Source organism: Anticarsia gemmatalis, chromosome 23, assembly GCF_050436995.1.
Source record: "Anticarsia gemmatalis isolate Benzon Research Colony breed Stoneville strain chromosome 23, ilAntGemm2 primary, whole genome shotgun sequence".
NCBI lineage: Eukaryota > Metazoa > Arthropoda > Insecta > Lepidoptera > Erebidae > Anticarsia > Anticarsia gemmatalis.
The window spans coordinates 2,661,916-2,686,707 of NC_134767.1; the positions used below are offsets into that span (position 1 = coordinate 2,661,916).

At 33.0% G+C, this 24,792-nt stretch overlaps 1 protein-coding gene across 1 annotated transcript in view; it reads right to left on the bottom strand.

Moving 5' to 3' along the window:
- Positions 1 to 21,686, bottom strand: part of Hr51 (photoreceptor-specific nuclear hormone receptor 51) — a 40,184-nt gene extending 18,498 nt beyond the window's left edge. The window contains exons 1-4 of the mRNA XM_076130006.1: positions 21,626 to 21,686; positions 13,530 to 13,658; positions 12,456 to 12,570; positions 5,645 to 5,748 (exon numbers count right to left, since the gene is read on the bottom strand). Coding sequence (XP_075986121.1) covers positions 5,645 to 5,748; positions 12,456 to 12,570; positions 13,530 to 13,658; positions 21,626 to 21,686 — 409 coding nt within the window. The remainder of the gene's footprint in view (positions 1 to 5,644; positions 5,749 to 12,455; positions 12,571 to 13,529; positions 13,659 to 21,625) is intronic.
- Between the last annotated feature and the right edge of the window lie 3,106 nt (positions 21,687 to 24,792).

Here is a 24,792-nt window from a genome sequence, read left to right on the forward strand (position 1 = left end):
TTGCCATACAACGTGGCAATGCTGCCAGCATTCTGGGAACGTTCCCGATAGACAGCGATGTGGAGGAGTACTACGACGCGTAGCGCGCTTCCTTTCTTTTATATTTTTAATTTTTTTATATATATTTGTTTTTTTTTTCGCCAATGTGTATATATAGTTTTAATTTTAATAATTTAATGTAAATATTTAGTTACATAAGTTCTGTACAGTAAAATTTGATGTAAATAAATAAATAAATACTATAAAAAAAAAAAAACAAAATCTGAAAATTACCTTCGCAAACATACAAAATCATTTAAACATTACTCTAAAGGTCCTAACATTTACTTAAATGTATTTCCGCTGTATTGCTCGAAGCACTTATGACAGCGACATTACACCGTAAGTCCGAGCTTACAATTGTTCCGACTAGGTACAGTCGGGGATTAAAACACAAAATCACACCCATTACCATTTAATTTTACAAATGAATCTTTAATTCTCTGCCTTCTACTCTCTTCGCATTTATTTACGTACTGTTTTATTATTATATTCATTTACTTTACTTTTATTAAATATTTTAACTAGAAATTTATTTTTTCTTTTTAGTTTGTGTCTCAAAATAATAATATGGTTGAAATTATAATAATGTTCTCTTAGCCGATATTCGGCAACGGCAGTCTGTTTCATCTAAACCAGCTAACTGTGCAGGAATTTGTTAATAGCGTCGCGGGTAAAAGCTAGACTTATTTTAATTCTTTTAACATCTACTTCCGTAACATAATCAACCCATTATTAGTTTTGCATATAAAATTATATATACGAAAGTTTGCCTAACTGGTCTATTTTGCATTTGCATTTTGCTAAATAACCTTCTGAAAACCAAATGATTTATATTCATTTATTACGTTATTGACTTAATAAATATTATAACGTTTTCCTTCAATAATATGCGCCGTAGTTTTACAGTTAGTGGTAAACATAATTTTACGGAAAATATACTAAAACATCACTAGGTATATTTCCACTGGAATTAACCCGTTCAATAGTTATTAGGAAACTAATTAGGATACATTTTGTATAAAAATCGAGCATATATTTTAAAACGTTACTCTAAATTTTAAACAGCATAAATTAGGCGGTTGTTTTATAAAGACCATAGCTATAATATTATAAGATAATAATGAAACGTTAATCAATTAATTAAAACAACTCACATCAGTAACAAAACTCAAATAAAACTTAATAAAAACAAGAAACATCCATTACAAAAATTACCATAACGCATGAACAACGAACAATGAAAATGTGATCCAATTTGTGCGGGAAAAGAAAGTGTCAAAAAGATAAAGGTAGTAACGAGGGCCCAGCGTCGTGCCCTGCGGCACGCCAGACGGGAACGCCTTTATCACTTTAAGTTTTGAATTATTTTGGTCTTTGGGACCCCCAGTATGAAAAGGAAAGTGTAATTTCGTTACGCTTTGAGATGTCGACGCGACAATCTAATTATTTTCGGATGGTGTGCTAGGTTCACCCTGTCAAAAGCCTCTCTCAGTTCTACGGGTTGATTTAAATAATGAGTGTTGGTTTAATTCTCAAGTTTTATCTGCTGAGTGGTTAAGTTAATTGTTGTTGTACATAGAGCTTAATTTGAACCTAATGTTATTATCTAATCTATTAATATTATTTGAATATACGAACTGTATCTCGAGTAGATCCCATGATGATCTGAGAATAAAAGAAAAGAATGCCTGTAGTATATCAACCGTATACCCCAAAATGAAGACGAGAGTTATAAGTAATTACTGAATTATAATTTCATTAAATAATCTTCTAGTATTTACAGAAAAAATGCTGAGAACAAATGACAAAACGTCACATATTAAGTATGTTTCATAGGCGCATAGGCTCTTTTACTTTTAAAATAGTATAACGAATACCGATGCCAATTATGGATCGAGGGCTGGTAATGAGCTACGCATTGTTAATACAAAATTAAGTTAATTTACAATCACCATTAAACCTATAATTAGTGCTCATTTTAACATGTAACTATAATTTGCATATGTTGTAAGTGAAATAATAATTTATTATTGATAAGGCACCGTTGTAAAACTGCTAACGATGCCGCTCGTCACCGGTCGTGAGTAGGTTCGATTTCAACACCAAACAGATGTTTGTGTTATCCAGGATTACAAGTTTAGGTTGTACTATGTGTCTGTTTTTTGTATGTTCGTAAAAGTCTTCGGGAGATACTTAGAACGACTTACTGCGAGAGTGGTATTTTTAAATCAAAAACGATTTATTTCATAAGTCTCTCAGTAAGATAAATAAACTAAGTATCTATAGCGAAGAAAAATCGCATAAACGAGTAATTAAAATAAAATCTGCATTTCACGCGGTTAAACATCCCATTATAACAAAGGGTGTTCATTTGAATGTGGTAAGTATGAACGCCTGAGGGCCATCGCTTTGTAGTTTTTGCTCAATTATCTCCCGCGACTCCACTCATTATAATGTAGGCGTGGACTTATTAGTATCAGCTTTAGGGCATTACGTGATTTGTGAACAGTTTTGTGGTTTGTTATTGTTGTTTCTGAATTTGGGGATTTAATTATGCGGAGTTATTATCGATTTGAGCGTGTGAAATATTTAAAGCGAATGCGCTGTTGAAGTTTTGTTTTGGTCTCTACCTACGCTATGGGAAAAAAAACGTGATTTGAATGCGTGTATGTAAGATTACAATATATGTAAGTATATTAAACAAATCTTGTCGATGAATATTGAAACGGCACTTTAAAAATTGCTGAAATATCAAGTTTTTTTTTGTTTTGTATAAGAAATACTTTTCAGTGCTGTATAAACTTAAAAAATAAAGATAAGGACTTTTACACTTACGCATTTTTATAGCTGTCAGGTACTAAAAATAACATCAGAAAAATATCTGGGTTCTATGTAGTTCGGAAACATTTTTTTTTATTTGTCAAAATTAAAAGGGTTGAGTCATCTGTAAATTGTAACCTACATGACACATACAAATGTGTGTAATATTGAACATGTTACTCATATTTAACTATGCATGATTTCCGATTTCCTTGTAGACTATGGACAAAGTCCAATTTTAATAATTTACATGAATGTTATAAAAGAAAATTTACTAAACTGCTCAATTTTGATGAAACCCAGGAAAGGACTCAGGATAGTTAAAGACTTGAAACAAATATAGGCTACTTTTTATGAATAAAAAACTTAATATTTTTTTGTACTTTACCTAACAGCAACATTACGCAAACAGTAGTTCGTGTATTATTTAGGTTAAGTATAGTTACCAGTAGTAATTAATGCAGGATTAAAATGATATAACTGTTTTATCATAACAACAAATATCCGGACAGGTTCAAAGATTTGGCCACACATGAGAAGATAAAATAAAACAATTAAAATTGCATGTCTTAGCTTACAGCGGCTTTTACCATAAATGAAGAAAATAACACAGTCGGACTTTCACAATTACAATATTAGTTTGAAAGTACGGATATACAAGTCTTGATAGTGTTAACAAAATGACATGTCAATAGCAGTTCTGTAGTAATAGGTTAAAATAAACTATCAGTATTAGAGACATTGTTACATTGTGTTGTAACAATTAGGGGTGACAATGGAATCAGTTGCCGCAGGGTAAAGGGTGTGTGAACTATTAGTTCAAGAGGAAGTGTAGGTTGGTGTGATTTTGAAGGTATAATAAAGGACCTTATGTTTAAGGTTGAACCGGTTGGTGATGATAACCTAAGGTTGGTGGACTAACTGAAAATGTTCAGTTAAAGATTGTCTTGAACTAAACGTTTTTTTATCATTTATTAAGAATTCTGAAGATCTATAAGGAATGTTAAAATTGTCACCTACCAAATACGTAGATTTCTAAAACGAGAAATATAGAGAGATATATGTTATTATGCTATTAGAAACCATTTTGTTATTAATATACTTACAAGATTAAAAAAAAATACTATTTGTAACTTTTGTGAAATTTGCGTCAAGAAACATACTTCAAAACTAATTCATTAACCAATGCGTTTTTGTTACTAAACACACCTTATGCTAAAATATTATGTACACACAAGAAACACTTACTTCAAAAGTACCAATCTTAATCACATCTCCCAACCTCTCCTCACGATCCACCATTTAAATTATTACACCAAATTCACTCAACTATGCCCCATCTAGTGCTAAACTAACAACCGTATGCACGACTTGTTTCAGAAATAAAGATTTAAACATTTTATGGTTTTTCTAAGCCATCATTTGTATATTGGGCGTGGTACACACGTGCCGACACGTGGCGAAGATTGTCTGTTGAATCTATTGTGTGAACCCTTCCTTTTTATGTTAAACGACGGTAATGGTGTTGCAGTTTTCTTTTTAGTTTTTTTTTATGATTTTGATGTTGAAATGAGTTGTGGTTGAATAGTTTTGAGACAGAGGTTTTAAGCACAAATTACGTTGTGACTTGTAAAGAACATTTTAGAGAGATGGATTATTATTTGATGCATAGACAAATGAGATTTATTCATTTGCCTAAGTTTTTTACAATCACACGATAAACATAAATGATTGCTTTATATTTTTAAAGCTTTATAAAATAGCGAAAATTGCAAATGCCAAATGTTTTTGACAATTTTAAAACTTTTTAAATAACCGTTTGTTCATTGACATAAAGAAAAACGTAACACTTAAAAATCAGTAAAATTCTAAGATACTTTTCATCATATTCAATCCTAAGCCTGAAATCGGACAAAATTACGACCGTACCGACTCCAGCCAAAGCAGCGTCTTCAAACAATACCATACCACACAAAAACCAACCCTAACATCATACCAACAAAGTCAAATTTCCTATAGCCGTTTAAACTACGGGACCCTCGTCCAATCTGTCCATATGAATATGTTTTCGCCTAATTGACTTGTGGCATGCGTGTGACTACAACAGATTCGGATATAACCGCTGTATGAGATGTTTTGACATGTTTGTTTTACGTGGGAATGTTGGTTACTGTCAATATTGACTTGTATAGGGTGGGAAGATAATTCAATGTTAGAGGTACATTTGAATTTAGAAATATGCAAAATATTTGCAAAATGCTTTGGAATATTTTTAATCGTAGTCGTAGTTAATCGTAGTTTAAGTAGTAGTTTTATTAGATAACATGGCATGTTTGTGACTTTACTCTTGTTCAATTATTCTGGAAATCAGTCTTTGATTCGAATCCTGATGGTTGAGGGCCTACTATGGTTCGTAAAAACTATATTTTGAATATAGAAGGTGTTAGTTTATACCATTTCGTATTGTCTTTTGACACGAAGAGAAGTATCGGATAAGCATGCCTGATATTCTTGTGTCATATGTAGTTCGAGCGACATTTTATAACGGATACAATTGTAATAAGAAACAAACGAAATTTCAACGATTTGCAGCAATTGGCTCCTTTACAGCGCTGCTTTTTACTATACGAAACTGAACTTCAGATTCGCTATGATATTTGAAATTTGTTGCTACATAACACATAACACAAATGCATCCTCTTGATCGTGTATCTTTCAGTACGTAGTGAAGTATCAGTTTCCATTGAAAATGTTTAAAAGTGATAAAGTGTAAAGCACTTACCATCTTTGTTCATTCCCATGGCAAGGCATTTCTTGAGTCGACAAGCCTGGCACTGGTTTCTGTGAGCTTTGTCCACCACGCACCGACCCGTGCCTGCTTGACATCTGTCAACAAGAACTCAAATTACGATCTGTGAAAATCTCTAATTATTCACTAATTATCTCGTTACCTTATTTATCTTAAAATGCTATAGGCTATTGCTGCATTGGCAATAGGATGACATTATGCCGATGCAGCTATAATTTGTCTATTACTAAAATGTAACTCACAATTACAATTTTAAAAGTATTTTACTCTTTAGGACGAAATACGATGTAATTGTCATTAAAATCGAAAGGCGTTTCAATAATCTTTAAGTTATCAATTGAATATTTTGTAATATTTATTAGTCACACACTTGCATATATTATGATTACAGTAGCAAAACTATTTGGCAATCAATTCAGTCAATCAAAGTCTACACAAAGTTCTTACTTAATCCACACCACAATACAAGCTATAGGTATACATCTTAATCGATCGTCTTTGCCCCGAACGAAAAATCTGCTACAACAGAAACTAATACAGATTAAAGATATTTCATTACTGATAATCCCTTCTGTAATAGGCTTACGTTAGGTTGACATTTGTTGCAGTGTTATATAAAAGAGAAGTGGGCCCAGTGTCGTGCTCTGCGCGAGCCCGCTTTTACGCTACTTAAGCTTTGGAGAATGGTGATTCTGATATTAGATTTTAATTGATTGTGGTTAAGGATCTTTGTGAAAAAATACTTTATGTGTCGAACAACATGTTGCTGTTACAGTGTCAATATGTTTGATGAAAATATCATACTGAGATACAATAAAACACATTTATAGAAACCAACTTTTATATTTAGAATTTATGAAGAAAATGTGACTTTTATAAATATCAGGCATGTTGGACATAGAAATCTAATATCATCAGTTTATCATTAACTATAACTATGCGACGCACAATACTGTCATGTTTTTACACAGTCATCGCTGCATTTAGTGTTTACCATATATGCAGGTAGAATAGCCTGCACTACAATATTTTATCTACTAGTAACTACATGTCTTTATCATAAGGCATAAAATTATTTTAACTTTGTAAGGTAGTCCTTGTTTTGCGGTCCTAGTCAACCGTAGACCATAATCTCTATAAAAAAATCCAAAAAAAGTAACAGAAAAATCAATTAGCGAATCATAAAGCCGGTACACATGTCGCACTTGACCATCTATCATAGGGGTGCGTACACAATATTAATAACATTAGGACGGGTGGCGAATTAATTGAAACGCCACTTAGGGTGCCAGCCAAATGTTAAACAGATTTTAATGTTGTCTGTTCAAGGGCTTTTTTGTATAAAAGATGATGGTTTAGATAAAATGTTTTATGGTGTTGATGTAGATCAGGTTAAATATAGTTTAAAGAGAGTACGTTTGCATAAATGTAGAGCTAAATCTGCCGTCCGTGCTGTTTTCCAAATTATGAATCGATTATTCGTATTTTCCATTCAAAGGTAGCAGTATCGTAAACTAATGATTTAAGTTGTAACAAGAAGTCAGTTATTAACATAGTTATAAGATGGCGAACAACTAGTTGGTCGGACCGCGGACGACATGGTGAAATGTGTAGGACTGGAATGCATGAGGCAACCGCAAGATCCTAAGAAAACGGCGTACTGAAGGAGAGACTCAACAGTAGATAAACATGGGCTAAATAGATAAATTAATGGGAAACTATGGAAAAGGCTTTTTATCGACAGTAAAATCCATAGACATGTAGACCAAGCTAGCAATAAACAGAGTTCAACAGAGAAGACTGGAAATTAACGTTTTTAAACTATCGCGACTTGAACATACTGTACCTGAGACGGGAGCATAAGACCTTTTGTAAATATTAGTAATAAGAATGACGATTATGGTTAGAGACCTCTGTCAGCAGTGGGAACGATAGTAAAAGTTGAAAAATAATAATATAAAGATATAATAGCTATAAAAGAACCCTAATAGAAAAATTAAGTAGAACAATAAAATAAACAAAAGACAGAAGCTGAGCTACAAAATATTTATAAATCACAACTGTAATGCAACATAATTGAAATATGATTCAGTTTGTATAAAAAACGCTCAAATACATTTACATCGTATTTAAATACCCCTCGATTGACGATCGTAGGGTGGAACTATATTGCATAAGCGGGAGCGATTTATTCATCTTAATGGAAACAAAATATTGCCTTAAGGCTATTGAACCTAGAAAAGTTTGTAAAGTGCTGATAATTTTTTTTTTCTTTTTAATTTTTAACTGTATTTTATTTATTTAACGAGGCGGTTATCTTTATATATATAATGGAGAATGTTACCTAATTTTGTTTTTTAGCACTCCATATTCTCGTTAAAAAATAAAAAATACTGGTGAAAGAATTACTTCGATACGTCAATTAGTTTTCGATTTATAAGTAAAACAAATTGTAACCGTACGACGCTAGCTCTCGGTGACGGTGTGACGTCACTTTACACTTGCTCAGTCTGGCTCACACAGTCCGCTTACGGTCGCGCGCTCAATGCGTTGAAATTATTCCTAAATACTTTTAAACATGTGTCTAAAACAATTGTGCCTAAATGTAATTTAATTTTATGTAGGTAAGTACATAAGTAATAATAAATAACTTCATCTTATAATGAAACAATTTCTAACCGGATTGATCGCGAGTTTATTGATTTTACTGTGGCAGGAAAAATGTAAAATCAATAAGTACTTTCGCGATTATTTCGGTTAAAAATTGTTTCATTATAATATGCAGTGATCGTAAATATCTAACATATTAGGTACTTATATGTATAATATACTAGAAGCGGCCCGCGACTTCGTCCGCATGGAAACCCTTCCCGCGTAAATCCCGATCCTTCGGAACTCCGGGATAAAAAGTAGTCTATGTGTTATTCTGGGTCATCAGCTACCTATATATCAAATTTCATCGTAATCGGTTCAGTCAAATTTGCGTGAAAGAGTAACAAACATACGTACGTACGTACACACATACGTACATACATATGTACAAACGTACGTACATACCTACGTACATACGATGACATACATACATATGTACATTCTCACAAACTTTCACATTTATAATATTAAGTAGGATTTTGGAGGCAACGAAACCTCTATTTGTTTCACAAAATAATTCGCAACCATTATTCCATTTATTTTAGGTAGTTTATCCGATTGTCCTTTTTCAAATCCTTTACCCATTTTATTAATCGAATAGTATTTACTATTATTATAAGTTATTTTATACATAAGCGGACAAAAACACAACAAAATACTACGCTAGCTATACTTAGACTACCAAAATACTAAGCGGGACGCGGCCCGCGCGGCGCGGCAATGTAGTATGACGTCACAGCCGCTCACGCGGCTGTTAGCGGGACTCGATATTTTTCGAAACTTTGAATGCTTATAAAATCAAAACTATTCGGTATTTTTGACTCAAACAAAAACTAGTTAATATGTATACATACAGGCTATACTGTGTCACTGTTTAAAGCGATTTGGCATACCTAGTAACATTCTCCATTCTCCTGTAAGTGTGTATGTCACTGAACTTCTCATAAACGACTGGACCGGTTTTGATGAAATTTTTTGTGTGTGTTCAAGGGGATCTGAGAATGGTTTAGATTTAAAATTTTGTCCGCTAGACAATGTTTTTTTAATTAATATTTAATTTATTAGACAGGACAACGTCTGTCGGGGGGTTTTATATTTTTTACCTTAATACCTATCAGCCTTAATCGAAAGAAAGACATAATCGTAAGATTTGCATAAAATCTATGTTTAGCATATAATTACAACTTAGGTAACCAGTTTGATTTCCTTCGGTAAATGAGATTTTATCCAAGAACGCTATAGTTAGAAAAAGCTATTCGTTTCAGTTTAGCGGATACGTCTTTTGACACTATTAAAGACATCCTGAAACTTGTTCATACACATTTCTATCTTGAAGATCTCCTGCACTGAACTGCATATTTAACTTTATTATGTTACACGTCATATCGCTGTTCAATTTAACATATTTCACCCTTACCCGCGGCCACAGCTGTACCAAAAATTACAGTCGCGCTTTCTACTGCGTCGGATTAAGTGGATTCAAGTCCTCTTGGCTCCCTACTCTCTGTATTGTCATTTTAGTTAACATTGTCTGTTCTTGCTTTTGGGATATCATGTTTGATAGCTCTGATGTTGTACAGAATTGCTATTTTTGTTTGGCTAGACGTCTATATAACGACACTTTTCTTCAGGTTTCCCAAAGAGATAAAGGTATTGAATGAAAGTATTCTGATATATACTTGTAATGATTTCTCTAGACGTCCTATAGCTAATTGTCAGATTACTGTTCATCTGAGGTTAGGTAAGGTTAAATAACTTTGCTTAGGCTCTCGAACTTTTGAAATGGATTTTATTATATTATTATGGTGATTATAATCACCGGTCGGTTTAAACCTGTCTTTATAGTTCGCTTGAATTCAGTTAGATTAGATCATCTAGGACTTATCGATAAAGTTAACTGCTAGAAAAGACTCTAAAACCATAAATTGTAATGAGCTTTTGAAGTTAGTAATAATTTACATTTAAATCGCATTTATATAATAAAATTGCAATCAACAATCACAAGAGCCGCAACTGCTTTGGATTAAACGGATTCAAGTACATCATCCTTCGCTATTGTATTGTTAGCTGTAACAGATGAGACAAGCTGCCATTTTGGTTGCGGATCAATGGATCATCTATGTTTGATTATATTTTGTTTGAGTGTGTTTTGAAATCAAGTCTGCTATTTTGAAGAAATAAATCTGTTTTAGTACAAGTATGTTGTTTTGAATATGTAGCGATCAAATCTTAGTAATTAATAAAAAAATTACCTGAAATTTAACCATGTTATACTTAGTTCGAAAGAGCTAGGCAATGAGTTTCATTTTTGTTATACGCAAAACAAATTATATTGGCTATGTAGAATAAAAAAATATCGATGTATTATGAGATATATACGTACCAGCAAAATTACGGAGTGATACAGTGCCTTAGACAAATGAAGCAAAAAGAAACTGCCTGAAAAAAAATACAAGCCACCCATCGCAATACGCATTTAGTATGGAACACTAACTGCAAAAATAAACTGTTATAAAAATTCCTCATGTTTTCATTAAATTCATCAATGAAACAAATACCAACAACCGTATACAGTTGTCTCTCAACATTTTCTTCTAAACCCTCTTGTAAACTAAGTTTCACAACCGCAAATCTATCTTTGTACCAGAAAATTAGATCATCCAAATATTAGTGGTATTTGTACAATTGTATTAGCCATAGTTGCACCAGTTATTATAAGTGAAACTTCTATTTCGTCATGTATTTGTATTTGTATTATATTTTGTATTTCATGTACAATTCTGTGAACTGGATCTTTGGGACGGTTGCTCAACTTGTTGACTCTTTGTTCGCTTGTTTGATGTGTGAGTTGTTTTTTAAGGCTAGTTTGGGTGGAATAACTTGGTTATAATTAACTACACGTGTAACTTTCACAAAAATAACGTCAAAATAAACCTCGGCACGTTTACTTTTCAGTATTGCTATGCCTGAAATTATTTACTTTAGAGTAGAACTGATATATTTTGAATTGCAAACGCAAGATATCGAAGATATTCCTGTATATTGATTTGCGATTAATCGTGTAATCTGACTTGTAAGTGGTCTTGATAATAATACATTGATATTTAACAACGACTGTTTTTGCGAACCGTAGTTTAGTTAAAAATATAATTAATAATGGAAAGACAATGAAAAACAAAATAATGACATAAAACATAAACAACAAATGGTTCTTGACTGCAATGTAAATTACTTGACGCTTTCAAGATAAAAATAAAGCAATATACGTAATAACACGTGAATAATTTGATTTTGAATAAACACCATATTCAAAATCATGTCAAGTTTATTTGCAAAACATGAACTAGATTCCAACACGATGGCATTGGCATTCGCGATTTAACCTGATAAATCACAATTTGAAGATCTAAACAATGAGCTGAGAGAGAAAGTCGCGACACAAACCACAGGTCACACATGTGACATAGTTTGTACTACGGATATTGAACACCTAAGACAACAGTGAACATTTGCAGACCATGTAATACGGATAAATGAGTCAAATGTTGACATAATGATTGAGAATTTAGGACGGAACACAAATATGAGTGTGAAAGTCATGTCTGGTGTTCGAGTTGTTATGGATAAAGTAGGGTCTTATAGAAGGTATTGTAATACAAGTTGGGAAAGATCAATCCGATCGTCAAAAGACCTGCTCTTATGTTGTCTAAAAGATAAGTCAATGTTTACTCAATAATTAATAATATAAATGATCTGTAGACTTCTTTATTGACGATTTCATACAGATTGATACTTTAAGAACAAAATCCGGTTCTTGAAATTGCATTTTGTATGAAAGGAAGATGTTGCTATTACAAAATATGCAGGCGCTGTATAAATGTTGGCATGTTGGAAACTTACTTGATTATTCCTTATATTTATTTTGTAATTAAAGGTTTGTGAGGAAAGGGGTTATTCAAGCCCTAATTTTATTTATTTACACATCAAATCATAGTTATTTTGTAGAAGACATCCACTAACACTGTTAAACGGCGTTAACAGTCATTTTAGTAAAGTGCTTGACACAACATCAACAAACTTTTCATTTTCCTTTCCGCGAGAGAAATTAGAAAAAATACATAAAATAACGTACCTATAGATAAGTTTCCTTCTAACAGATCTTTTGAAGAATCCACTGCAGCCGTTACACGCCAGGATCCCATAATGCTTGCCAGAGCTCGTATCACCACATACCACGCAGATCAGACCTGTGGAACAAACCAACCATGAATACCATCATTTAACCTGTCCACTACAGAAGATTACAACTATGTTTTGTCTCTTTCTAAGAACTACAAAAGAGATGGACAGGCAAAAACGCCAGTCAAAGTGTGAGCCAAGTCCAGCTCTCTAACCCGATCTTTATTCATTTTCTTTCAATATGTGAAAAGCTCTGAAATCTGTTCGATGAGAATGGCCCAGCACCAGCCCTTGTGGAATTTCATGAAAGAGGCCCATGTCGAGCAGTGGACATCTTTTGCTTGACATAATGATGATGATGTAAATACTATAGCCAATGAGTATTATAAAGTCAATGTTACGAACCTTTAGGAATGGTTTTGAAAACGCCAAAATAAGTGTTTTCCAAGTTATACATTTTGTATTCAAAGTTAAATAAATTCGATTATTGATACGACTGTTTTGAACGCTTGTGTGAAAACGAATAGCGAATTTAGTTCACGTGAGTTTGATAGCAAATGTGTTTTTGTGAATACGAATGAATACCATAAGACGTAGAAATATGAAGAACCAATTAGTTTTTTGTTTAAACTCGAATAATATAAGTTATACTAATATAGTTCAATCTTAGGCAAAAGTCTACTCCCGAACGACGGAGAAGTTGGGCCTTGAGTCCACCACGCTAGCCATGGGTTGGGGACTTTGAATGCCCTCAAGAAATGTGTTAAAGAACTACTTGGCATGCAAGTTTAAACGTCTACTATTGTTTAAGCTTTTGACTTTTAGGTCAGGTGCGTAATATTCGTAACCAGCGGTCCTGTATGCCAAGATGTATGGATGTGAATGACGCAAGGGAATTTTGTAAGTGACTTTTAATTTTATTGTAGTTATTTATTTCTTTTGAACAACTTTGATTTAAAAATTACTATCTTAATTTTATACTCCAATACTGTATAACCAGTAAAGAAGAGGTTGATACCTGTCTTACCCAAATGGTTGGTCTTCTTAGTAGGAGGGTCTGGGAGCCAAGGTCTCAGTGCTGGTGGTGCGAGCGCAGCAGCAACTAACGCGGCGGAAGACGGAGGCGACCAGCGGAGAGGTGATGTGTTGCCTTCACCTGGTGGAGAGAAAACATGCCGTGAAAACTACAAAAAAATCGGATACCTCCTTCGCTTTGCTGATCATAGTACGTTATAGGTTTTTATTGTGCTAGATAAGGTTTTTATTAATTTGCTATTGCAAGAGTGTTTTCGATGACGAAGTTTTGTTATTCTAATTGTGTGGTTTGAAAAACTGTGACCAAAACAGACCAAAATATTTTTGAGTAGTAAATTTTAGAACTTATTATAAACTAATTTAGCTTCCATAGTTATTTTGATGGACAACTATCATAAAAGGTGGCCTTAAAAAAAAGAAAATTGTTGTACCAGATCAGCCAAACTCGTGACGGAAATGTTTGGTGCAGAGAATCTCAATCAGTCTCTATAACTTAATACATTTAACTTGATAACGCTAGAAGGGTACAATACGTATAATAGTATCACTCAATCCCCAAAATATTTAATCTCGATAAAGCTAATAAAATAACCATTGCAAATCACACCCTTTCATTTTAATAGTATTCCTACGTTCCGTATGGGGTGTGACCCCTTAAATCGTGTAGTATTCAGGCAATTTTGAACCTTATTTCGAGGAGTTTAAGGTTTTTGTAAGTAATGAATAGATTAAGAGCAAATGTGTCGAATCAATTAAGTGATTGGAGAGCAGACGTACAAATTGATTGTAGGGGGTTTAGAGGAATTTTCGGTTTTCATAGTGGTTGTATGGTCGGTAGAGCTGTTGATATGTTGTATTAAGAAACGAGTTATAGTAGATCGGGATCTACTACCAGTGTTGTTCGATATGAAATGTTATAGGAAGCTTTTTAAGAAAAGTTCTTAGCTGTTGGAAGCTAAGAAAGCTTTGTTGAATGCGTGCTTATTGAATGTTAAAAACTCAAAAAATAGAAATTGCGTTGCGGTCTGTGCTATGAAAACATCATCAAAAATCAATAAAAAAAATATATATTTTGCGAATAATGTGCCTAAGTAAACAGTGGAATTCATATTTTTAGTTTTATTCATTTTATGTTTGTGTTACTCTTTGTGTATTTCACCATGGCTCAGTTTTAAGCTTAACTTTACTTGTAACACAATAATCATTATCTATTAAAACTGCGCCCCAAACTCTCCTTGCGAGCGCAAAACTCAACTCAAAACCGCATATTTATTACAAACTCTATCTCTCTACCTCAGTCTCTACATTCGAATAATCATACCATCCTTCGTGAATCCATTGTCAAAACAGCACTCTACCCCAACAAACTCAATTACCAATCAGTCACAATAGCTCTACCGCTCTATTCACATGTAGAGTCTATTAATTGGTGAATTGCAATTGTCGGCGCATTCTATTTATTTACCTATATTAAGTGTCCGGGACAGTCGCGACACGTTTCTGTTGTAGAGTCGCTTATTGTTCAGATATGACGGGTGTAAGTTGTTGTAGGTGTAGAGTTTTTGTTTCGTTATTTTCGTAGAGTTTCAGAGTCCGTAGTATAGATAAAGCCTGATTTTATTGTAATGATTCTCATTTATAGAGTTTTAAGAGAAACCTACAAAAAATATATCTCTCTCTCTCTCTCTCTAAAGGTGAGTTCAAAAAATGCTCAAAGCTTTCGTTATGTCATGTTCTGACTCTGTTGACCCAAGAACATTAAATTTATTGTATCATGTAATTATTTTTACGGGGGAATTCATTCACTCACTCATTTATTCTTTACTCTACAATATTGTAACAACCGTCTCTACATTCATAAGTCTACATGAACAAGATAATTTGTCGGGGCCACGTCACACGCACTAACTACATTTGTACCACTAGCTGAGCGCAAATGTAATTTCATTCACTCATTCACTCGTTATCTCTCAAGCTCTTTTGGGGTACAATATTTTTGATCCTGGTATTTTTGGAGTGTTACATCAAGTTTAGATCGCAAGGAAACAAAAAAATCTTAGGTATTTTTTATAAATAAAATAATTCTGCGTTTTTTAGTTTTACGAAATTCTGTCTAGGCACTAAAAGTCTCTGCATGGCCAATATAGGACCATTAACTAAAAGCTTTGTTTAAGTAGACGGTGGAAGTACTGTTTCGAATTATTCGTTATAACATAAACCCTTCTTCTTTAATAAGTAATGTAACTTACTATATACAGGGTGTCCCAAAACTCAACGATAATCCGCGACAGGATGAAAGGCCAAGTCATACCGGTTCTAGGAAAAATAAAAAAAAAAATCCATATCACTTAGTTCAGCAATAATAGACACTTTTCAAAAAAGTTGAAATTCCACACCCTTGGTCGCATTTTCAAGTCCTGTGATCACCAATGTCACAATTTCGCTGTGTTTTTTTGAATTTCGTGATCTTAATTAAGTATGCTATTAATCGTATAACAAATTAATGCACAAAACATTGTTAATTTAATAAAAAAAGTTAAGTTTTAGTGAGTCATCTTTCTGAAAAATATCGTTAGTCAACTTTGACGCTTCATACTGAAAAAAAAATGTACTACACTACCCTTGGCAAGTTATTTCAAAAGTTGGCGCATTTAATCAAGATTCCAAAATGATATAACACTTGCCACTTTTTTTGCCATTAAAAATGTTATTTTTATTTGAACGAAGAGTATCCTCGCAAATGGATCGGACGCAGTGGTACAATTTTATGGCATCCTCGTTCCCGCGATCTAAATCCAGTAGATATTTTTTACTGGGAATGCATAAAAGGAAAAGTTTATTCCAAATCAATACAAAACTATCAGAATTTCGCCAAAAAATTGACACAGCGTCAGAAGAAATAAATGCAAGGAATTTGGCTTGACTGGTGAAAAAATCTTTTGTACGCCGTTGCAGAGACTGTATTCGTGCCAGAGGAAAGCAATTATTTTTAGTAAAGAGGTAATTGAGTCAGTCCATAACAAATATTTAATGTAATAAACATAATAGGTTATAATAATTAAAAAAAAAACAATGAACGAACCATCGATCTTATTTAATTATTCTCCTTAAACTAAAGTAATTCGAATTAACTTTTTCTTTTATGCATTCCCAGTAAAAAATATCTACTGGATTTAGATCGGGGGAACGAGGTTGCCATAAAATTGTACCACTACGTCCGATCCATTTGCGAGGATACTCTTCGTTCAAATAAAAATAACATTTTTAATGGCAAGAAAAGTGGCAAGTGTTATACCATTTTGAAATCTTGATTAAATGCGCCAACTTTTGAAATAACTTGCCAAGGGTAGTGTAGTACATTTTTTTTTCAGTATGAAGCGTCAAAGTTGACTAACGATATTTTTCATAAAGATGACTCACTAAAACTTAACTTTTTTTATTAAATTAACAATGTTTTGTGCATTAATTTGTTATACGATTAATAGCATACTTAATTAAGATCACGAAATTCAAAAAAACACAGCGAAATTGTGACATTGGTGATCACAGGACTTGAAAATGCGACCAAAGGTGTGGAATTTCAACTTTTTTGAAAAGTGTCTATTATTGCTGAACTAAGTGATATGGAATTTTTTTTTTATTTTTCCTATAACCGGTATGACTTGGCCTTTCATCCTGTCTCGGATTATCGTTGAGTTTTGGGACACCCTGTATACTATACTTAAATACTGTTATTTTTGAAAACCTAATTTAAAGGATAGCGAGCTTAATTTTTTGATATTTGCTTCAGAAATTAAACCCTGAAAGCATAAAAGACCAACAAGTACATTTTCACATATAAAATATTATTTAATTATGCACGTATTTTCCCTAAAAACTAACATATCCTTATAGTTTCATCCACCAAACCAAGAATCCACACACAATTTCCCAGCCAGTGACACCGCAAGCACAAACAATATGTGAGCAATATAAAATCAATATACGTCGGGATTGGTCCCCGGAGAGGGTCACATCTGGGACCAGATATTAGGGGTTAAAACGCTTTATTGATATTATGATTTGGGTACAGGACTTTTGTACGGTACGTGAAACACTTAGAATAGATTCCACACTCTATTCTGTTAAAGGGTTGATGATATAAAGCGATAAAGAACTGTTTTTATTTAGTTGGTCAGAGGGACAGACCTTACAAGTAGTTCTAGTAGATTCTTTTATAATAATTTTTGGATTATTTTTCCCGAAAGAAATAGACTGTTTCGTAATGTGACTAGTATTTTTTGGATTTACTTTGTGTTGTGTATTTTTTCATAAATATCTTAAAGTTTGTTCATTTTATAGCTGTTTTAATATAAATATCTTAAAGTTAGTGTCATTTTAGATGTAGCCATTGTAATGTAACGATTTAATCTTACATTAAATAATAAAAATCATTCCAAAAACTTCGATAACTTCTGCATTAAGACGATTTAAAGCGGAAATCGATCCTTAATGTACCATCAAACGTAGTCAAAATGTACGTTATACCTAATACGCAGGCCATGACCAACATAGTTCAAATAAACCTCATATTATCACGAACACAAAAGAGAAAAAAAATTATAATCGGTAATCGATCAGCGAGAGCAAACCAAGTGGCCAACACCACTATAAAATCAAACGCAATTACTTAGCTGAATACTATACAACAATCTTGAAACATCAGAAATAATTTTCGTTCAACAAACAATATATTAAACAGTTCCATTACACATCCAGCCAATCACCTTCTTCCCCAAACACATATATTCCCCGAATAACACCGATTTATGTCACAATACATTCTACCGATGGAACGGGAAGGCATAAAAGAAAATTTTATAAGACACATAAAAAGTTCCCGCACCGAAATTGGAAGTCAGCGGGCTGAAGCCCAAATCCTGGGTATCAGGATAAATCAATGTTTGTTTGTGTAGAGCGGCACTTACGGCCGGGTACGGAAAACTGTGGAGACGCCATTTCTGTTGTACATTTTGTTTCAGAGATGTTTTGTTAAGGTAAAAGTGCATTTGTTTATTTGATAAATGGGACACGATTCTCTGAGCTTGATTTTAAAGTTTATGAATGCGCGATCAGGTTAAGCTCCGATTTTATTTGTACCTTCATTTATAATACAACTCGTAATTTGCTCTACTTTGGCTCGATGTGTATTATTTCTTTAGTCCTTAACTAATTTTCAAACTATTTAACAATACGGAGTCGAAAGTAAACGGGACGGTGTGGGAAACACGTTACGCCATTAACAATGTTAGCCCCGTGTTATAAAGGGCGAGCCTATTGCCACTTGCCGGGCGCGTTTACAACCATCCGGGCTACTATATAAGAATATAAAAATATAAATTAGAAAGGATGAAGAGTACTTTGCCTGACCTCATGATCAGCAGTCGGATACTCTGCCGACAAAAGAATTTAAATATTATTCGTCGATACCAATTAAACAAATTAACGTAATTCGTGCCTTCATTTCATTCATTAAATTTTATACGATAATTTCAATAATTCCAATGATTCGTAGTTATTTGCATTTGGTGTATTTCACACGAAGTGTTTAATTTTGATTGGGCTTTACTTTTTCGTGCGACGGTAATCTGATGTTTTAAATCAGTTCAATAATTAATACTGAATGAATATTAAATTATTCGCTATGAATAAATACATATACGGACACATAGTATAATAGTTTATATCAGATGTACATTTTAAAGCGTATTTTCCAACATAAATGGCCCGATGCTACTCAGATAACTTTTTAATACTCTTGGATGAAAAACATTTTATCGTTCTTGGTATTATCCAATTTTTTTCCGCAAGTGAGATGCATGCATAGCAAATTCTACACATGATTTAAACATAAAGACGTACCCTTTCATATTATTGTTAAGACTAATAAAGAGATAAAAGGATACCATCCGATTACGTCTGCAACTAAGCACTGGAGCTGTCCGTCCCCGGAAAAAGACCCAGAGGAAGACTAAAGACTACGTGGACCGAAATGTTGCGGCGAGATATGTAGGCACGTGAAGTTGAGACAGAGTGTAAGTAGGTAAGCCTAACCCCACCACCATATGGGACGAATAGCCAGGAAGAGAGAGAAAGAGACAAAAAGTAAAACAATATAGTATCAGTTTACATATGAAGTTAACGAAACAGCTTTTATGAAGATTTTAACTGAAATAATGAAACAATTTAATTTTTAAACCACCACAGACGTCTCCACTTATTTCTATGGTCGGATCTCAACTGGAAACTTTGTCGCTTGCCGTTTTATTTGGTTTTCTTTTGACGCGACGCCCCCTAAGCCTTCTGATTAATTCGCCCCCACCCGCTTGAATCTGGATCCTTTTGACCCCCACTCCATTTCAACGTAGACTTTCGATTTTTTTGTTACTACCCGCAGTAAAGTAATGGTGAAGTTTATAGACATGTTTTTAAGCGTTGCGGATAATTTTTGTTCATAGTCTAAGAATTTAGTAAAAAGATTTGGCGCGCATGATTTATATCTCGATTATAATTAAATGTTATTATTCTGTTATTATTTGGTTTCTGCCCACGTGTCGGGAAAAGGCATGTTTTTAGGTATGTATATATGTGAGTAAGTATTCCGTAAAAAATACTGCCACTGTAAGTTGCTTAAGCGTGTGGGTTTCTGATGATTTTAATTCTGAATTTTGTTTACCCTCACCAGCCTTAACAAATATATAAATATAAAAATAAAATATTATTATGTTTATACACAATAACTACGGATAAAAGCAATTCTTATCCGACAACCGTAGGAAGACCCAGTACATTTAGAACGTGAAGGTGCCGACGGAAAAATTAACTGGATATTAGTAGATTTATTTTTGCTTTAGGTACCAGTGGAAGAATAATCGACCGAAAATGATGAAAAATGTGCTTTTTAAAAACTGTAGCTGACGAAATATGAATGCTTAAAATTCGTAATCGCCACAAATTAAGCTGCTTCGTTTAGATATTTTTATAATGTAAAGATCAACTGCCTACTGCTACGACAATGGGTATCGTATCACACAAAATTACGCTTTAATAAAATCACACACCCACTAGTAAATTTCACACAAAACAAGCAAACTCAAACCAAATCCATTATCTCCAACAAATTACTGTACATACAGTGATAATAAAATCTCAATATTCAAAACGGGCCGACATTATGTGAAAATGAAATTTCAAATCCCCCTCTTCCATTGGTTATTTTGTATTCAACGTGCACTCTGACCGGGTAAAGTGGCAAATCATGAAGAGCTTGAAAATCAGTCAAATAGACCCCCGAGTTACTGGCTGTATGGGCCTGAATACTAATGCCGCGTTCGAAAAAAAAAACTATACCAACATGGCGGCGCGAAAAATGGCGCAAAAATGAATATTAACAGCGTGAATTGAATATGTTATTGTAACGTTGTTTGCTGTTGATTGCAAATGTTTTAATAGAGTTAGTTTTAGTTTGTGAATGTTAATTTAAGTTGATTTGAACCGGACACGATGTGAAATGGTTGAACGATATTTTTGATTGGTTCATCAATGGCGGGAATGATGAGAATATAGAGTAGTTGGTAATTAATATGTTTACACTTACTATTATTTTAATTTTTGTGTTCGATTATTGTATGACATTGCTATTTTTTAATACATATTGAACCGATAATAAGCGTAGAACTTCCATCAAATATTGTACACCAATCGATACACGGGTGCACTGAAACTACACATACCTAAGCTCCTATCTGCGGAAATTTCTTTTAGAAACATAGAAAAGCGTGTACCTAATTTAGTAATATTTTTCAAGAAAAATAAAGACAGGATTTAGAATATTTTCAACTTCAGATTAATTACCAATATTAAGTAAGATATCTTGACCTTTGTATTAAACAAATATTAAATTGGTTTTGGTGATTTATGCAACAAAACGTGGTGCGGTTTTCATAACGATTATAACTCAGTGACCAAAAGATGATCAGTAATTTCCCTTCTATCCAAACACTTGATTACATTAAACAAAAGTTTTAATAATATAAGTTCTGTTCTTACCTGTCATTCTTCCGTCGGAGTGGTCTTGAGTCAGCTGCAGAGGAGTCTGAGCCACCTCCATACTGTACAGTCTTTGATTCACACTATACGTCACTTTGATTTTGTTTCTAACTTTGTTTCATAATTTTAAGTTTATGTGTTAAATGATCTATGGGTAAAGAATAAAGTAATGAGTATAATGTTCTGCAAATACGGTGATGTTTATTTATTTATTTATTTATTATGGATCTTATTTATTTGTTATCATTCTTCTACCAAGAGATGCTTTCAAGAGACGCCAAGCATGCCTTGTTTAATTTTCTTTTGTATGAAAATAATTGACAGTTGCAGTTTAACATCACGATTAACAATCGTACTGTATCTTTTTTTTATTTTTCTACACAACTGTTTTTTATCAAACATACTTGAGTATACATGTGCAAAAACGATTTTCTGTATTTTTTATAAATTAATGTAAGTGTATTGCAAAATATGCAACGAAATTAAGAACGTAATCTAAAGGATATCTCTATAGCCGACTATTCTAAGCACAGTTTAAGCATGGTTCTTTATTCTGAATGACGTAAAACTTTCACACGAGATAAATATACTAGTCTAGACTTAAAGAGCAAAGGTAAATAGTCCGACGTATACGTCTGCGACCTTTGTTTCATTGATCTGAAGCTATATGACGTCATTGTACAACTAACTGAAGAATAAACATGATCTAAACTTGTATGTACTAATTACTTACTAGGTATAATGGTATACCTAATGAATCTGAAAGTCCTTTGTATTTTTTGTTTCAATGCCTTTATTGGACCTTTCGGTTTAAAATATATATTTTTGTGAATGATATTTCAATTTATAAGAAAGGCTAACATTATGGCAACATCGCGATGAACATGAAACGTAAATAGTTTAACAATAAATCTATTACAATATTAAGATTATTCTGGTAGCGCTCCTAATACAAGACGTAAAAATGAACCAGCCTTTCATAACACTGAAAAAGTAATTAATTCTTGATTTATTATGAAAACCTTAACGATGTTTGAAATTTATTTTGAAATGTATAAAAAAAATTAACAAACACCTATAACTAAATTAAGTTTAAGTATTTGTTAACATATTGTGTCATGAAAATGTAGGAAACTATTATTTATTCGTTATTAGTAATCCGTATTGATACTGTTTGTGTCATTTTGTTTTATTTGTTTGATGATTCCTCGCGCTGACAGTTGGCTAGTTTTTTACGGGTAACGAACTTTTGAACTTATATTTAAGTAAGTGTACTAGTATGTTTTAAAAGAACTGCACTTAAGAAAAATATATATCAGTTCGTATATCATCACACTATATTTTTCCAAATAAGATTTTAAGGGCAGATTGTGGCGATAGATATGGAAGTAATAAAGAGAAAATTATAAATTACTTTTAGGTACTATATAGAGGTTTTTGAAAAAGTACAGCTACTAATTTTGCTTGCTAATTTTGATTTCCAAAGCTTATCCGGTTGTGCTCTGGATCTGTTTAACATACAAATTCTGAAAAGTACTACATATTTTTTAATCCTAATAGTCGATAAACAGAACAAGTCAAAGTTAACCCTAAATTGGTCGACATTAAGATTATTTACCTTTAAAAATATCACTAGCATAACCAATTTTTGTTTCTACAAAGACACATCACATGACCCAACATTATTAAATTTTGGTGATATAATATAATTGCCGTGATCTTTCATTTTAAATAACATATAACACCTGAACTAACATGAACAGTTAAACAGTTATAATGAAACTACATCAAATACGTATTTACATGTTGAATTGTAAACGATGGTGATTTTACGATTTTGAAATAGTCGCTTGAATAACAGCGTAGAAGATTCTAGAACGATCCCAGTACTTTACTTGAAAAATATGCTAAAAAGGTGCGATTATTTTTTTAGTATCTGTCTATTACTGCTTAGTTACCAGTATATTAAGTGCTAAGTACCTGTGCCTAAAGATTAAATTACTTTCAGGTCATGCCTTATTAAATCCTATATATAACCATGAAAATATAAATACTTAATAAATAAAAAAAAACGTTAAAATTTTGATGCTGCCGTAAATATTGAAAACGTGAAAACATCATGATTATTCATTGAATTTTGTGTAACGTAGAAAAATTCGGATAAAACGAAGTAAGTTTAATGAGTAGCACTAAGTATATAGAACTCTGGCGTTCAACGAATTATGACCAATTGTTTGTAATGTGTTTTTTAAAGTATTTTGTTCTAAAAACGTATTTAATTAGATCGTAAAGTAAATAAAGTTTCGTAGCGCTACGGCTGTAGACCTCTACGAGACGCTACGAGTACTTCGGGTCATTGCGTCAACTGAAAATTTATAGCGACTGGCTTCAATGGAAAATAAAGTTCTATATCGAGGTAGGTATTTTACAATAAGATATGTAATTTAATTATGTAAAAACACTTCAGGTAAATCATATTTTTTTATCAAAATATGTAGCGCATTACTGAACAAAATAATATAATGTTTTTCTTACCCGGGAATTAACCTGAGATATAAAATTTCTTGATTAGTTTGATCTAATTATAATAACTAATTAACTTATCAGTAAAAATATGACACTTACGAAAATCTTTAAAGAAGGAACTTAATTTATAAACATAACATTGATTATATTTAATTATAATATAATAACGAATTCACAGAACAAAATACCCAATGAGTTTCCCTCCAAAAAAAATTGACAGTTCACGTGACGTTTCACTTTTGACGTTTATATTTTTTCTACGAGCCGACGGGCAAAGGCGCGCGCGTTATGCCACGGCCGGGGAACTTTTGACGCGGTATTGCCTGTGAGCTTGAAGGCGTGGCGAGGCTCCGCCCCGTTGCTTTTCGCGTCTGACTCTGTCCCCCAGATAGGGGGACACTTCGATTTTGGGTCAGCTGTTAACCGTCCGTTTTAAGCTTTAATTTGTGGCATTACGCCGCTGTTGCGTCGGCCCCGCGCCGTTTAGAATAATGACGTCGTACATTTTAGCTCGGATTGAACGTTCCGTTTTCCAATTACAACACGGAATGCTTGTTCGAATTTATATAGAAACAATTAGGTGCGGGACCGTTTATGCGTGAGTCGTTCTGTTGCGGCTTTTCTCTCAGATTTTATTGGAA